Genomic DNA, 15,623 nt, shown 5'->3' on the forward strand with positions numbered 1-15,623 from the left:
TCAGTTTGGCTGAAATGTAGAATTCATAAAGGAGAGGAATATGCAATGTCTCGAAATGAAGGCCAGACTCAGATGGGGAAGGCCTTTACATGCCAAATAGAGATGTTGGTATTTTGTCTCAGAGGTAATAGGGAGTCACTGAAGGTTCTTAAGTAGGAGGGGTGACACGGTTACGATGTCCAGCTCTGTAAAAAATGAGAGGGTTGGTCTACGGCAAAGGCCCCAGTGGGGCCTGCAGCATTCCTGAGTGCCGCCTGAACCAATTTAAAATGTCACTGGGAAATAATTAACAAAATGAGTAAAAACACGCAAGAAGAAGAGAGATAATGTTAGTACGTGGTTTTCTGATTCAATAAAAGCATGGCAGCTTGCAGGGATCTGGCTTAGCGGCCCTTTTTCTATTTGAGCTTGACATCACCGGTCCAGGTGACCTCTAAGGTCCCTCCCAGCTCTGAAACGTTCAATGGCTCTGACCCTGTGGCTCTGCCCATGTCGCTGTGATGGGTTTACTCCTCCCCTTCAGTCCTACCACCTTGCTAGGACTTCATCCAGGTTGGCTACAGGCCCCAGAGAGATTCCCACAGAACAGAAGAAAAGTGAGGACCTCTGCTTTTAGTAAAAGGACCCAATTTATTCCAGTTTAAGGCAGTGTTAGTACATAGCAGCTCCCACCAAAGACTCCAGCGAGGACAACACGGGTTAGAAATACAACCATCATGCACAGAACAAAGAGGAACAGAGCTGGACGGGCGCCCAGTGGGCAGCCCCAGGCAGGGAGCCCTGGGCTTTGGGCACAGATGTATCACTTGGGAGCTGGGCAGACAAGGGCGTGTCTCGAAAGGGGAGTTGAGGGAAGCTGAGTGTTCAGTGGGCACAAGCAGCCCCATGCAGCAGGATGGACTGGCATGCATCACCGACTACCTACTTGGGGGTCAAGGGTGGGCATGTGGAGAGCCAGCCTCTCAATGTCACCTGTCACCCAGAGAGAACACCTTTCCAGGTTGGGGCAGAGATAGCCCTCCTGCTGGAGAGTTGCATCTGGGGTTGTGGGGCCTGCTTCTCCTACGACAGGAATTAGGACTGGATACAGCTGGGGTACTTCATACTCAAAGGGGTCCACATCTGGCACAGACTACTGACAAGACATTACTCCAGTGAGGGGAAATTTGCTTGGCCTGGGTACTGGGGATATGGATTTTCAGGGGCATGGAGGAGGGAGGCACAAAGTTTGCTGCATCCACAAACCAAATCTCTCTCCTTTCCAGGATCTGAAATTCCACTATTAGAGATTCATTTCTTTGGGTCTGGTTTGGGGGTCTTCAGTGACCCCCCAATATCATGCACATGTCCCCTTATCATACCTAAGTTATTGTGGGGCAATATCTTAGCAATGGAAATAGGAGGGAGTACAAGTATGTGGGGGGCAAGTAGAGGGGTCAAGTTACCAGGGGAGGTGGAAGGGTATGCCAGGCCCTCTTGTTTGCTGCACTCTTTTGTCAGAGGGTTGGCCCTGCACAGGCCCCTGCCTCCCTTCCATTGTGCCCTGGCTGGCAGATTCTTTAACACCCTCCTGAAGCTCAGACTGGCCAGGAAAGAAGCCAGAGAGAGGTGAGAGTGGGAAGGTTTCTGAGCCCCTCCCTCCTCCTGTCCCCCTCAGGGGCTGGGTCAGGAGGTAAGCTGGCAGGTGGAGGTGGGGGGTGGGGAGGGCTAGCAGAAGCTCCCCATCTGATTGACTCAGCTCCAGGAGAAGGAGCCCTGGGCCCTGCAGTTCCTGGGAAATCCTTTGTAGTGGAAGGGAAAGGCTTAATGCCCTCTGTCCTTGAGAGGAGAGGTCTGCCTTCAAATTGCTGCACCTCATTTGGCAAGGGAGACAGGAGGCAGAGAGCCCAGGGACCCTGGAGGGACGCAGCCTGCTGGGGGCTGCTTTGGTGCCTCATGCTTCATCCTGGCTCCTGATTCGACACACTCTGATTCTCTTCTAGGTCAAGTCACTAGGTCTCCCCATTATTCTTTGTAGCCCCGCCCCCCTGGTCAGTCCCTCTTCCTTGCCTCACTCCCCAGGAGGTCCAGATGTTTGTGACACTGGCTGGTGGGGGGTGAGGAGAAACAGAGGGAAAAGTCAGGGCTCTGGGTGGGGAGTACAGCTGGGCTGGTGCTGGGCCCCTGCAAGATGGAAGGCCAGGGACTCTGGCAGAGCCAGAGGCGGGGTTCCGCCGAGGGGGTCCCAGGCTCATCACTTAGACTCTATCCCCCCTGGTCATTGTGGATCACTGGATATAGTGGGAAAGGGCCTTGGAGATGATCCAGCCCAAATCCTCATTTACAAATGAGAAAACTGAGCTGCCCCTCCACCCCCTCCCCCCAGGAACGAGTGACTTGTCAAAGGTCACTCCAGTAGTAAATGACGGCTGGAATTTGAACCTCAGTGATGTGTGTGTGTGTGTGTGTGTGTGTGTGTGTGTGTGTGTGTGCAGGCGCATGTCCCAGGGAATCCACATCTTCCCAGCCTGCCTACGCCCCATCCTTAGATGTTTGTGTGCGAAGGGGACCGAGATGGGGTGTGGGCAGGAGGTCCCGGGGGTGGGCGGGGACGGATGCCTTGTGCTTTCATGTAGGATACCAGCTGGTCCGGGATCTCAGCCAGTACATCTCTGGCCAGGCGAGCCATGCTGAGCACGTGATTCCCTGTTCGGTCCACATAGTCCCGGAATGGCACAAACTGGAGAAACAGAGAAAGGTTGTCAGATCAAGCTGCTCACAACATCCTCCATCCAATCAGATCACCCCCCGACCCTACCCACTCAGCCAAGGAAAATAGGCACAGGCTGGTCTTAAGGACACCCACCTCCTAAGGGTGTGGGACTTCTCATATGGTCAGAATTTAGTATGACTGCAACTACTTAAAAATTCTTTTGAGTTCATGTGGCTATTACAGCTCTTTTGAATGAAGTTTTTGGTGCCATCCTGTTCAAAGTACAGTCATAATTTCTAAAAGGAACATTGGAGATTTTTGCAATAGAGTTATAGTTTTGAAGGACCCTGACCTAGGCTTATAGGAAGGACCCCTTCTCTAGGGACCTGTTTCTTATCTGTCTCATCTTTTCCACCGCCTCTGATACCACTAACATTTACGAAAAGTTGGACACGACTGAACAACAACAATAAATAGGGAGCAGCTAAAGGTCCTTGAGCAAGACAGTGAAAGCACGAGACGGATAAATGAGAGGTATAAGGGACTGCGAAAGGGTGGCTAACTGGGAGGAAATTGCAGGAATCTAGGGGTAAGGAGATGAAGACAGTGCGTGACTGTGGACACAAGAGGAGAAGAAGGTGGTTAATGAAGCCTGTCCGTCTTATAACCCTCCTCTCGCATCTGACTTCCAGGACACCACTTTACTGGCTATTCCTTCTGCCTCTCCCACTGGCTGCTGTTCATTATCACCACTGTTTCCCCGGACTCAGACCCAGGACTACTGCTCCTCTTCCTCTGATCAGCTTTTGTGGTTCCAATTACCACCTCAACGTGGAGAATTCCCCGACATTTCTATCTCCAGCCCAGACCTTTCTCCAGTCTTCCTCACTTCAGGCACTTATAAGAGAGCTCCATTTCTAGATTTGACCAAGGTCTTCAATGTGGAATGATTACCTGTCTCTCCTTTCCCTGTCACATCTGTTGCCTTCTCTTGATCACTCTATGATTATCAATGACACCACCGCATCTGTTGCTTTCGGACCCTAAACTTCTGGAACTGTTTCTGATTCAGTATTTATTCATGCCTAGGGACCCAATTAGGGCAACTAGGTAGTATGATGGATAGAGCACCATGCTTGAACTCAAGAAGACTCATCTTCCTGAGTTCAAATCTGGCCTCAGACACTTAGTAGCTGTATGACCCTGGGCAAGTCACTTCACCCTGTTTGCCTCGGTTTCCTCATCTGTCCAATGATCTAGAGAAGGAAATGGCAAACCACACCAGTATTGTTGCCAAGAAAACTCCAGATAGGGTCATGAAGAGTCAGATATGACTGAAACAACTGAACACAAAGGGACCCAATTACCACAGAAGATCAATGTTGGAAGGTACCTCAAGGGACCATCTTGTCCAACTCGTATGTGACCAAGAGCTTCCTCCAGTATCCTCCAGCCTTTGCTTGAAGACCAGCAGGAGGGATTTCCAACTTCTGCCAAGTCTTTCTCTTCAACATTTCTCTCTGCCCATTCCTCTCTTGTGTCTATAGTCAATGCGCCATCTTCATCTCCTTACCCCTAGACTCCTGCAATTTCCTCCTGGTAAGTCTCCCTTTCCCAGTCTTTCTACCCCTCATTTATCCTTCTCATGCTTTCACCGTCTTGCTCAAGGACCTTCAGCTGCTCCCTATTTGTTGTTGTTGTTCAGTCATGTCCAACTTTGTGTAACCCCACGGACGTGCCAACAGCATGCCAATACTGTCCATGGGGTTTTTTTGGAAAAGATACTGGAATTGTTTGCCGTTTCCTTCTCTGGAGGATTAAGGCAAACAGAGGTTAAGTGACTTGCCCAGGGTCACACAGCTAGCAAGTTTCTGAGTTGGATTTAAACTCAGTTCTTGACTCTAGGCCCAGTGCTTGATCCACTGAGCCGCCCAGCTGCCTCTCTTTCAGAGAAACACACAACCCAAGGGAACACAGATACAGACACATAAGGAAAGCCACTCAAGTCACCAGATTCCCTGGAGCCACCCTGCTATGCCGTGATGAGGTCTCTTACTCTCCTTCCTATCAACATAACTCAGTACAAAGGATACAGTGTAAAGGCCAGATTAGGAACACCAGCCCAGAGGTGTAGGCTCTTTCCATTGCCTTCATCCTCAGAGGGGAAAGAAGCCTATGCTCTCCACTTCTCACAGCTCACCTTCCTTGTCCCCGATCCCTGGCTGTGGCAGCAACATGCTCCCTGGAAAGCAGGGACTGTGTCTGCTATTACCTTTGTAATATATATGCCCACCAGAGCTTCTGGTACAATATTCTGTTAGGTAACTAATAAACTGGTCAATTATTTGATCACAAAATAGCTAGAGTGTCTACTATGAGACTGGCACTATGCCGGGGGATACAGAAAGAGTAAAGACATGACCACTGTAGTTGGATGGGCAGAACAAAGATAAGGAGAAGGAAGAGAGGACAATACAGCAGAATAGCCAATGAAATGCTATTGATTGGGAGTGCTAGCTGGGCAAGGTCAGAAAAGCGGAAGATTGGTTGGGGTGGAATAGTCAGGGAATACTTCCTAGAGAAAGTGGGCCTTGAGTTGGGTCTGGAAGGATGAGGCAAAGTTGGATAGATGGGGAGGAGGGGGAGGGAGAGTGTGACTGTGTGTGTGTGTGTGTGTGTGTGTGTGTGTGTGTGTGTGTGTAGAAGGTCCTTAAAAATGGGTAGGACTGGAAAAGGTGGAGAATGGAGTGGAGGGTGGGAAGACAGGGACACACATGTCAATGAAGACAGGGAGGCGGTCCAAGCGTGGAGTGTCTGGAGACAGTTCAGACACTCTCCTGAACTGGATCAGCCCAGGACCCCAAGTCCTTTTCTTCCTTTGCCCTCTCCAGGGAAGCCCCCATGGGAGAGGGGAGGGTACTGAATTCATCTGGGAGACTGCAGACAGGCAAGCTAGGTAACTCAAGGACATGGGGCCTCTGGGCAGTTACCTGGACGATATCCCGCTCTGCTAGCCTCCCCCTGGAGGAGATCCGGATGTCGTCACCATCCAGCTCAACCATGGCTGTACCAAGAAGGAGAGATCATGTAGGTTTAATTGAGGTATGGGCCTGACCTGACCATAGTAGGGGTTCTGCCTGGGGGGCTCCCCCTGAAGCCATGGATTACCCACATCTCCGCTCCCAATCACAGATTCATGGAATGTCAGCATTGGATATGGCCTTAGAGACCATCTAGTCTGGGGGCCACCAACCTGAGGGACACATACCTTCAGGCTGTAGAAAGCTTATAAAGAGGGTCTAGGGAATATCTGGTAAATAGCTCTATTGTCCTATGGAAATATTTCAAAATACTAGTGCTAGTGAACAAATAAATGTTCCTAGGTACCAGGTAAAATGTTGGGGTTTTTTTATGAAAAATGATCTTTTTATTTTAGTTTCACAAGGAGTTGTGGTTTGGCCGGGGTGGGTACTCTCCCCACTGACACAAATCACTATCTCCCTACAGCTTAGTTGAGAACCTTGAGGGTTGCCATAACTGAGAAACTGGTCACCTGGAAACCAACCAGGTAATGAACCAGCCTCTCTGTCCTTAATTAGGCTGGTCCCTGGACAATAGCCATATAGCCTCTCCCAGGGCCACTGCCTAATGCCAGCCTGCCAGGGCCTGTTCTCTGCTGACAGAGCCTTTGAGAACCCAGGGACACCTCCTATGCCAGGACCAAGAATCAGAGGAAGAATTTAGTCCCTCATTTTACAAGGGAGGAAACTGAGGCCCAGTGAGGGGAATTGGTCTCATGGTGAAGGGCAGAACTGGAATGAGCCAGAGTTTCTAGATTTCCCCCTCAGAGAGCTTTCCTTGATAGCATACCGCCAACCCTCTCCTCCACCCCCAGGTTCTCAAAGTCGAGTGAGAGGAGTGGGCTTTGCGGAGTTGCGGGGCAGGGCAGTGAGGGAAGGCAGCTGAAGGATGACTCTGAGAGCTTTACACACCCCAGGCCAGTGCATAAGAGCTGTGTGTGTGTTCACAGACATTGGGAATTACCCCACATGTTCTTCCTTTTACAAATAGCATTCTGTGCATTCACCTGCCATTACGGATAGCCGGCCACACACCCACATACATACATGCATGTGTACATATATGTGTATGTATATATACACATATATATATATACACACCCACACATTCACTCACCAACTCACATGCATCTCATTTCATTACTTCATTACTTCCCAAGTGTAGATTTTCTACTCTAGTCATGCACACAGGAGGCAGCAGGTAATAATAATCATTATCATAATAATAGCTAACATTTATATAGTGTTTATAGTGAAGAAGGGACCAGCTCTGAAATCAGAGGGTACAGGTTCAAATTCTGCCTCTGATGTTGAGTCCGTGTGTGACCTTGGGAGAGTCACTTAACTTCCCTCAACCTCAGTTTCCTCATCTGTAAAATGAGGGCAGTGTTCTAGATGATTTCACCTCTGAGTTCTCTTTCAGCTCTAGATCCAAATCCTATAAATTACTTGTTCCTTGTCCCCTAAATGTGCATTTTCCATTTCTGTCTTTGCACATCATTCTTAGAACCCCGAATTTGTCCTCCCTCTGCAGCCCCCGGCCCTCTCCACCAGCCTGATTGAAACTCCTTCCCTCCCAGAAGCCTTTCTGGGCAAACCAGACACCTTCATGCCACCAGTACCTGTCCCCTTAAGACCTACACACGGTGTTTGAAGTGTGTAAATGTAGCCACAGTTTGCAAAATTCACCTGGATTCATAGGAACATAAATGGAGAGCCAGAAGGGACCTTGCGGGTCATCTAGGCCATCTGGAGAGGTCTGAGAGTGTTTGGGGAGAAGGAGAGGGAGGAAATGTCCCCACATCTCCTTTACGTGTTTAAATTCTGTCCTCCCTCAGGACGATGATGATGGCCATGAAAATGACGAAAATAACAGCTGACATCTATATAGTACTTTGGTGTTACACAGATCAGCTGATCTTCTCAATGCCCCTGGGAGATAGGCAGAGCAGGGGTTTTTAATCCCCATTCTACAGATAAGGAAACTGAGTCAGAAAAAAGTGAAATGATCTGTCCAAGGATCACATCGCCTGTCAGTGGTGGTGCAGGGCACAAGATGACAAGTCTGCACAACCAGTGGTGATTTCTCTATTCCAGTTCTTTCTCATTCTCATGCATGTGCATGTGCATGGGCACGTGCATGCACACACACATACACACCACTTTCTCTCTCACCTACTGGCTTCTCTTTCCTTTCATACACACTCTCTTCTTTCTGTCCTGTCTCCCTCACTAGATCTTCTCACACATACTCTTTCTCCACTGCTTCTTTCACAGGCTTTTCTTTCTCTCTTCTATCTCTCTCACACAAACTCTCTCTTTTATAAGCTTTCTCTTGTTCCTCTCTCACATACTCTCTCTTCTACATCCGTCATACACACATTCTTTTCTCCTCTCTGTCTTACACACACACACACACACACACACACACACACACACACACACACACACATCTCCTCTCTCATAGGTAGGAACAGTTGGAGCCCACCCCATGGGTATTATGGTAACCCTAAGGAAGCATAGAATGATAGGAAAGGAAGAAGGAAAAGGAAAGCAACTGGGTCTTACCATCAAACTCAGCCTGGCCAACGCCCACGATGATAATGGACATGGGGAGTTTGGCAGCCTGTTGGGCAAAGAGCACCAGCATGGGAAGCCAGAGGGAAAGCAGAACACACAGAGAGGGAGAAGACACAAAGAGATTGGGGGGCAGAGGGAACAGCAGACAGAGAGAAAGAGGCAGAGTGAAAGGGATGATAAGACAAAGAGTGAGGGAGGCATAGAGAGAACAGAAAGAAAAAGGGAGAGGCAAAGTAAGAGAAAAAGAGTAAGACCAAAGAAAAGTCAGAGAAGAGGGGATGACCAAAAGACAGACAGAGGACCAGAAACAGGGAGAGAGACAGGGAGAGTGGGGATTGGTCTGAAGTCTGATACCCCAGAGTAGCGGGAGCCCACCCAGGACACCTCTTCCCCTCTTCCTTTTTCTCCAAACTTGAACTTAATCAGTAAGAACCTGACGCTGCTGAGCTGGCCATCTGAGATCCTTCCAAGTTTTATTTGGGGCAGGGAGAGAAACTAGGGCTGCTACCCCCTCCCCCCGGGCGGAGGACCCAGCCTTATCCTCCAGAACTGCTCTTGCTGAGTTTTCCTTTCCTCCCATAGGTTCAGACCCCTTAACGGTCTGAATTCATTTGGTCCAAAGCTAAAAAGGCAAAGAATATCAGATTCCCTCCCAGGTTCTCCCTCCAACTCTATACCCACATGCAGGGCAAAGTTTCAGGCCAAACATTGGGTGTCTAGAAGCAAGGCCACAAAAAGGTGTGAGCAAAAGAAGGTCCAAAGCCACTCCCATGCAGGACATTTCCTCCAGAATCCCACCCAAGACTCTGCCTATTGCATCCCCTCAGACTCACATTGACGATGGCTTCCTTGGTCTGCGCCATGTCTGAGATGACCCCATCTGTGATGATCAGCAGCACGGAATACTGGGAGCCATCTTGCACAGTTGCTGCATGCCTTTTGGGGTTTTGGGGGGGGGGTTAGGTGACAGAGCTCTAATCCCATGCCTGGGCAGGGTCTGAGGAGGGGATGGGGTGGCCTCTATACATAATCACCTTCCCTTTCTCCCCCACCCAGGAAGAGGAGCTCTGTGTATGAAACTGACTGAGAAGACCAAGAGGGAGGTTGGAGCAAGGCATTGGTGCCAGTGTTTTTGGGGTTCTCCTAAAGACACTGGGAAAGAATGTCTTTTCAGAGATGAGTTGGTCTCTTTGAGAAGGGGGCAAAGGGAAGGGTTTCTCCTGGAAGGGTATGAAAAGGGACTCACCTGGCCACATGAGTGACCACCGGTGCAAAGTTGGTGGGGCCATAGAGCTGCACGGTGCGAAGGCTTCGGTGATAGGCCTCGAGGATACCATCAATACCACAGCAAGAGGGGTTATCCGGATTGCCATTCTAGGAGCAGAGGACCAGCAGGCTCCCAGAAGGGGAGACAAGGGAGCAAAGGGAGGAGATGGGGAAAAGGATTGGAGGCAAACGGGCAAGACACCCAGGGGCAGTGAGGGAGGGGCAAAGCTTGAGGCCACCAGAAAGGGGACAAGAACAGTTCCATTTCAGGGGGAAGGAGGATGGGAAGATCAATCTGCAACCTGGCCCAGATGATGGAATGAAAATATTCCAGAATGACTCTAAAGCACTTTGGAATTATGCTTTTAAAAAAGTGCCTAAACATCCATGCTCGTTGACGCAGAGATGCCACTGCCAGGCATACAAGGCAGTCAAAGTTGGAAAGAAAAGTCCCATTTGGCCAAATATTCATAGCATCATTTTGGGGGGGGGGTTAGTAAAGAACTAGAAACAAAGAGATGCTATTGATTAAGGATTGCAACGAATATGAAATGAAATGAATATATTGGAATATTATCATGTCTTAGAAGAGTGAATGAGAAGCTGGATGAATTCAGAGGTGCAGGGGAAGACTTATGAAGTGATGAAGAGTGAAAGAAGCAGAACTAGGAAAACAATATACACAATCACTACAGTAATGTAAATGCAAAGCAAATAAGCAAAAAGAAAAAAACTCAACAAAAAAACCCAAAACAAATAAACAAAACCTCTGAAGCTTAATCCTGTGTAATGACAGAGGTTGGTCCCAAAGATGAGAAAATGCACCTCCCATTCCTTATTTGCAGAACTGGGGAACTATGGGTGTTGAACATTACATATACTGTAAGACTTCATTGCTGAATTGCTTGGTTGTTTTTTTTTTTTATTACAAGGCACAATGAGGAGAGAAGGGGACAGGGATGTATTCAAAAATGAAAATGATGCCAAAACAAAAGCAATCAGTAACAATTTAAAAAAGAAAGAATCTAGAGTTTAGAACTAGCCCCACCAGAACTCAAAACCAGAAGGGAAGGACCCAAGGCAGGGACTGGGGAGGGGGAGGTCCTAAAGGGAGGGCACAGAGAAATGTCTCAGGGAGATCACATAGTGGGGGCAACAATGCAGAAGGGGTGCCTACTCCCTAGTATAAGGGTCACCGTGATTCCTTGATGGGGTGGGCTCTGCTTATGCTGTGGTGGGAAGGAAGAGGATGGGTGGAACAGGGCGGTATATAAAAACACCAAACAACAGCTGGGCATGGTGGTCCTGCAGAAGTTTCAGAGGACCCTGTTTATCCTGGCTTAGTAATCTTCGTGACTGGGTTCAAGTCACATGTTGAAGGAAGGTAGAAGAGGAATATTCCAGATAGTTCAAAAGGTGAAAACTGTGTGAGGGCTCTCTGTGTTCTACTTTTCTCAATACTTCCCCAATTCTGAAGGACTGCCATGAAGTTGAACTCTTTTCCCTGTCCCCATTGCCCTTAAAGTTCCTGCCCTCAAGGAGCTTACATTCTATTGGGTTGGGGGTGGGGTGGGAGGGAGAGATTATGTCTTTGAATGGGATTCTACTACTCTGCCATTCTGGGCAAGCTGGTTGATGGGCCCAAATGATTTTTCACAATCTATTCCCTTCTCCTTTCTCTTACCTTCTTTCGTCACTTAGGAATTCCTTCGTTCCCTGATCCCCACCTTTGGATCAACTAACGCCCTTTCTAGACATCTCTCAAGTTTTCACATACTCTTTTCTGGGTTGTGTGAGTATGTATATGTGTGTATGAGCAGGTAATTCAACCAAATTTCTACTCTTGGCACTGAGCTCTCAGAGCTAGGATAAGTCCCAGAGCCATCTTCAGAGAGACTCAGAAGCATGAATATGTGAGGAAGGGACTGGGGGTAGTGGGGTGGGTCAGAGAACAAACTAGTCTAGTAGACCTTAGGGTCACTCAGACACCCTAGGGACTACTAGTCTGGGGCAGCCATGCTCCATTAAAAATGCCCTCCTCCCTCTCTCCCATTCCAACCCTCCCCCTGGACTACCAGCACCCCAACTTCTCCCCCATCCAGTGCCTTATTCTTCTCTCTCCCTCTCCCTTTTCTTCCCATTTCCAGGCTGACCTTAGAGGAGACACGTACCAGTGGGAACTCATGGGAAACTCTGCCATCAGGAGGAAGCTTGGCCCCAAAGCCCAGGGCTGGGAACATCTTGTCACTGTCATAGTCCTGGATGATCTCACCCACGGCTGTTAGCGCCAGAGCATAGGCATTCAGCTGGTATGGGCTCATGTAATGCAGGGAAGTGGATTGGGAAGGGTTGCCTGCCAGAGACAGGGGGTGTCAGGCTGGTCTGGGCTGATCAACAGCAGGACCCCCGCCATATCCTCCCCCAAACCCACCAGAGGCCCCCAAGACCGCTGCGGGTCTCAGGGCCAAGTTTCCTACAGTCGTTTCCCCACAATAACCAGATTCGATGCAACTTGATTTAATTCTATTGGACAAGCATTTATTAAGCACCTACTTTTAGTTCCAGGCACTATGCTGCATCATGGGAATTCTGAGACGAAAACAAAAGAATACTTGCCCTCAAGGAGGTTACATTCTACTATGAAGGATTTGTTATGTCCTTTGGCTCTATCCTCAGACACATTAAAAAAAATAAATGTGTACTGGCCCTTCTGTCTCTCCCAACACATACCATGCTCATTCTCCCCTCTCCTGTCTATTTAAACCCTCCCCATCCTGATCAGGTCCTACCTCCAGCTTGAAGCCCTGCTGGGCCACTCTGGTCCACAAGCCTCACTTCTCTGAATAGGCAGAATTTGCTGCATGTGCATTGTACGTGTATTGATCATTGTACATCTTGCATTATTCTCTAGTTATTTCATGTGTGGGTGTCTGTCATATCAACTGGATTGTAAGTTTTTTGAGGGCAGGGAATAGTTCCTTCCTCTCACCAACAGTGCCTCACACAGGTCTGGGCACTTCCTAGGCTCACAATAAGTATCTCTTGGTTCCACTTAAAAGGACTAAGCCTGACCCCGTTAGAAGCTAATTTCAGGCTTGAGAAGGCTGTGAGTGAGGATGCCCCCTCCCCAGTGATGGAGAGAGATGCTAAACCAGGGAAGCAGCCCAGTCAGGTGAGAGGCAGGATGGTAGAGTGGATGGCGGTCTGGACCACAGGTCAGGAAACATGGCTCCAAATCCTGCCTCTGATACTGACTTGCTGAGTGATCCTGGCTGTTGCTCCACCTCTCTGACCCTTGTTTCCCTCACACGTAAAACCAAAGGCTTTTGAAGTTGGGAGGGATCTCATTTTAAAACCTCCTCATTTTACATGGCAGTTTTATGGAGGGGACTGAGGGCCAGTATTAAGTACTGGGGGCACAAGGAAGGGCAAGAACATTCTCTGTCCTCAAGGAAAATTAGATTCTAATGGAGGAGACAACATGCAAATAATATGTATAGAGAAGACAGAGACGTGTCCATGGAAGGCAATGTCGGGGGAAAGAAGGGGCTGGGAGATGAAGAGAAAGGGCAAGAAAGGCCTTTTGCAGAAAATGGTATTGGAGTTGAGTCTTAAAGGAAACCAGGGAAGCTAGGAGCCAGAGGTGGGGGCGGGGAAGCATTCTAGGTATGGGGGAGAGTCAGTGAGAATGCACGGTCAAGGGATGGAGTGTTATATGGGAGGAACAGCAAGGAGGCCATGTAGCTGGATCATGGACTAAATGGGGCAAGGGTGAGGTGAAGTATAAGAAGACTAGAAAGGTAGGAAAGGATTGGGTTAGGAAAGGCTTTAAATGCCAAAGAGGGTTTTAAATTTGATCCTAAAGGTAACAGGGAGCCACTGGAGATTATTAATTCAACACAAGGAAAAAATTGATAATAATTAGAGGTATATTAAAGAGGAACAGAGGACAACTAGGGGCCACAGTGGATACAGTGGGCCTGGAGTCAAGAAGACTCATCTTCCTGAGTTCAAATCTAGCCTCAGACACTACCTAGCTGTGTGACCCTGGGCAAGTCACTTAACCCTGTTTGCCTTAGTTTCCTCATCTATAAAATGAGCTGGAGAAGGCAATGGCAAACCACTCCAGTATCTTTGCCAAGAAAACCCCAAATGGGGTCACAAAGAGTCAGATATGACTGAAATGACTAAACAGTACAACCACAAAGAGTAATAGACTGCCTCTGGAGGTACCAGGTACCTCATTACTGGTGGTCTTCAGGCAGAAGCTAGATGACCACTGATTAAGGCTGTTGTAGATAGAATTTCTATTCAGGCTAAGGTTCATTGGATAGCCTCTAAGACTCCTTCCAACTCTGAGATTTGTTCTATGCCCTACCCAAGGTCACACCAACATGCTCAGTTGGTAATAATGACTTAATGGGTTACTCCTCCCCTGTAACATATTTACACTAAATAGGGGCCTTCTGGCCAAAAGGGCTGAACTAAATGACTTCTAAAGGTCTCTTCCAACTCTGAAGTCCTTTGTTCTGGAGGGAGAGAGGGCCCCGGTAGCTCTGAGTGAGGCCTGGGAAAACTGGGTCATGCAGGGTGGGTACAATTCAGAAGGTCCAGAGAAATGAAACAAGGGGCAGGTTGTAAGGCTAATAATGAATGAATTGTTTAGTGATGTGATGCCTAGTAACTAATGAAACCTGATATCCCACTGGCATAGGCATAAACAAACACAGGCCCAGCTCAGGGGTGTATATGAGCCCAAAAGGAGAAAAACGGTCTAAGGAAAAAGGTCCTAGGAAAAGTAAGGCATGCTAATAATAACTAATATCTTTCCATCACTTTAAGGTTTGCAAAGATATGTGTATAGATCACAAATATAACATTCATATATATATATATATATTGTTGTTGTTAAGTCGTTTTCCAGTCATGTCTGACTTTCTATGACCCCATTTGGGGTTTTTGTGGCAAAGATACTGGAGTGGTTTGCCATTTCCTTCTCCAGCTCATTTGACAGATGAAGAAACTGAGGCAAACAGGGTGAAGTGACTTGCCCAGAGTCACACAGCTAGTAAGTGTCTGAGGCCTGATTTGAACTCAGGAAGATGAGTCTTCCTGACTCCAAGCCCAGTACTCTATCCATTGTGATATATAAACAACAAATAAATAAATAAATATGTACACATGTGTGTGTGCATGTATGTATATGTATATATGTCGGTCAACAACGGGATCAGTTCCAGTGAGCTGCCCTTCCAGTCTGTATGAGATGAGGAGACCCAGTCTCAAACAGTAATTTTAATAATTATAGCACCTATCTCAAAGGGTTAGTGTGAAGATCAGGTGAGATAATATATATATATATTGTGTATATATATATAATGTATATATATGTATATATATACACATACGCAGATATATACATGTATATGTTGTTGTGTTTGTCCTTCGTTCTCCAAGAGGACCAGGACATCAGGGAGATGATGACATGACTTGCAATTGACTTTGATTTGAGTGAGGGAGTGCTGTGCAAGGTCACCAGCCTCATTTCTCCTCCAAAGCCATCTTGGTCCAGTGACCAGATATCAATCAGGATGACTTGGAGAAGGACCAGAATGCAATGGGAGACCCTGGCCCTTTTAAGCTAAGGTCTTTTCAGGTTCTCACTTTGAGTGAGGCAACAGATACATGTGTATATGTGTGTGCATATATTATGTGTGCATACATATACGCACATATATACACATAGATGTATGTATGTATAATGTTTGTGTGCATATATATACATATATACACATGTACCTTCACACTAACCCTTTGAGATAGGTACTATTATTACTAAAATTATTGTTTAAGACTGGGTCTCCTCATCTCATGCATGCTGGAAGGACAGCAGCCCTTCACGGGAGTTTATTCCACTGCTGATCGGCACAGGAATTTTGGTCTGCTCCATTTCTGACCTAGGACAGTTGCCCCTCCATGGGCAGCCTGGTGGCCCCTTCACTCCT

The 15,623-nt window shown here is 47.8% G+C and overlaps 1 protein-coding gene across 1 annotated transcript in view; it reads right to left on the minus strand.

The window, feature by feature from the left end:
- Positions 1 to 2,412: 2,412 nt before the first annotated feature.
- CPNE5 (copine 5) overlaps positions 2,413 to 15,623 on the minus strand; it is a 170,956-nt gene continuing 157,745 nt past the window's right edge. Inside the window, exons 14-19 of the mRNA XM_027876615.1 lie at positions 11,790 to 11,971; positions 9,599 to 9,726; positions 9,186 to 9,288; positions 8,341 to 8,398; positions 5,683 to 5,756; positions 2,413 to 2,719 (exon numbers count right to left, since the gene is read on the minus strand). Of these exons, the coding sequence (XP_027732416.1) occupies positions 2,525 to 2,719; positions 5,683 to 5,756; positions 8,341 to 8,398; positions 9,186 to 9,288; positions 9,599 to 9,726; positions 11,790 to 11,971 (740 nt within the window). The 3' untranslated portion in view covers positions 2,413 to 2,524. The remainder of the gene's footprint in view (positions 2,720 to 5,682; positions 5,757 to 8,340; positions 8,399 to 9,185; positions 9,289 to 9,598; positions 9,727 to 11,789; positions 11,972 to 15,623) is intronic.

The sequence above is a fragment of the Vombatus ursinus genome, unplaced genomic scaffold (genome assembly GCF_900497805.2).
Source record: "Vombatus ursinus unplaced genomic scaffold, bare-nosed wombat genome assembly UNPS02014811.1, whole genome shotgun sequence".
Lineage (NCBI taxonomy): Eukaryota > Metazoa > Chordata > Mammalia > Diprotodontia > Vombatidae > Vombatus > Vombatus ursinus.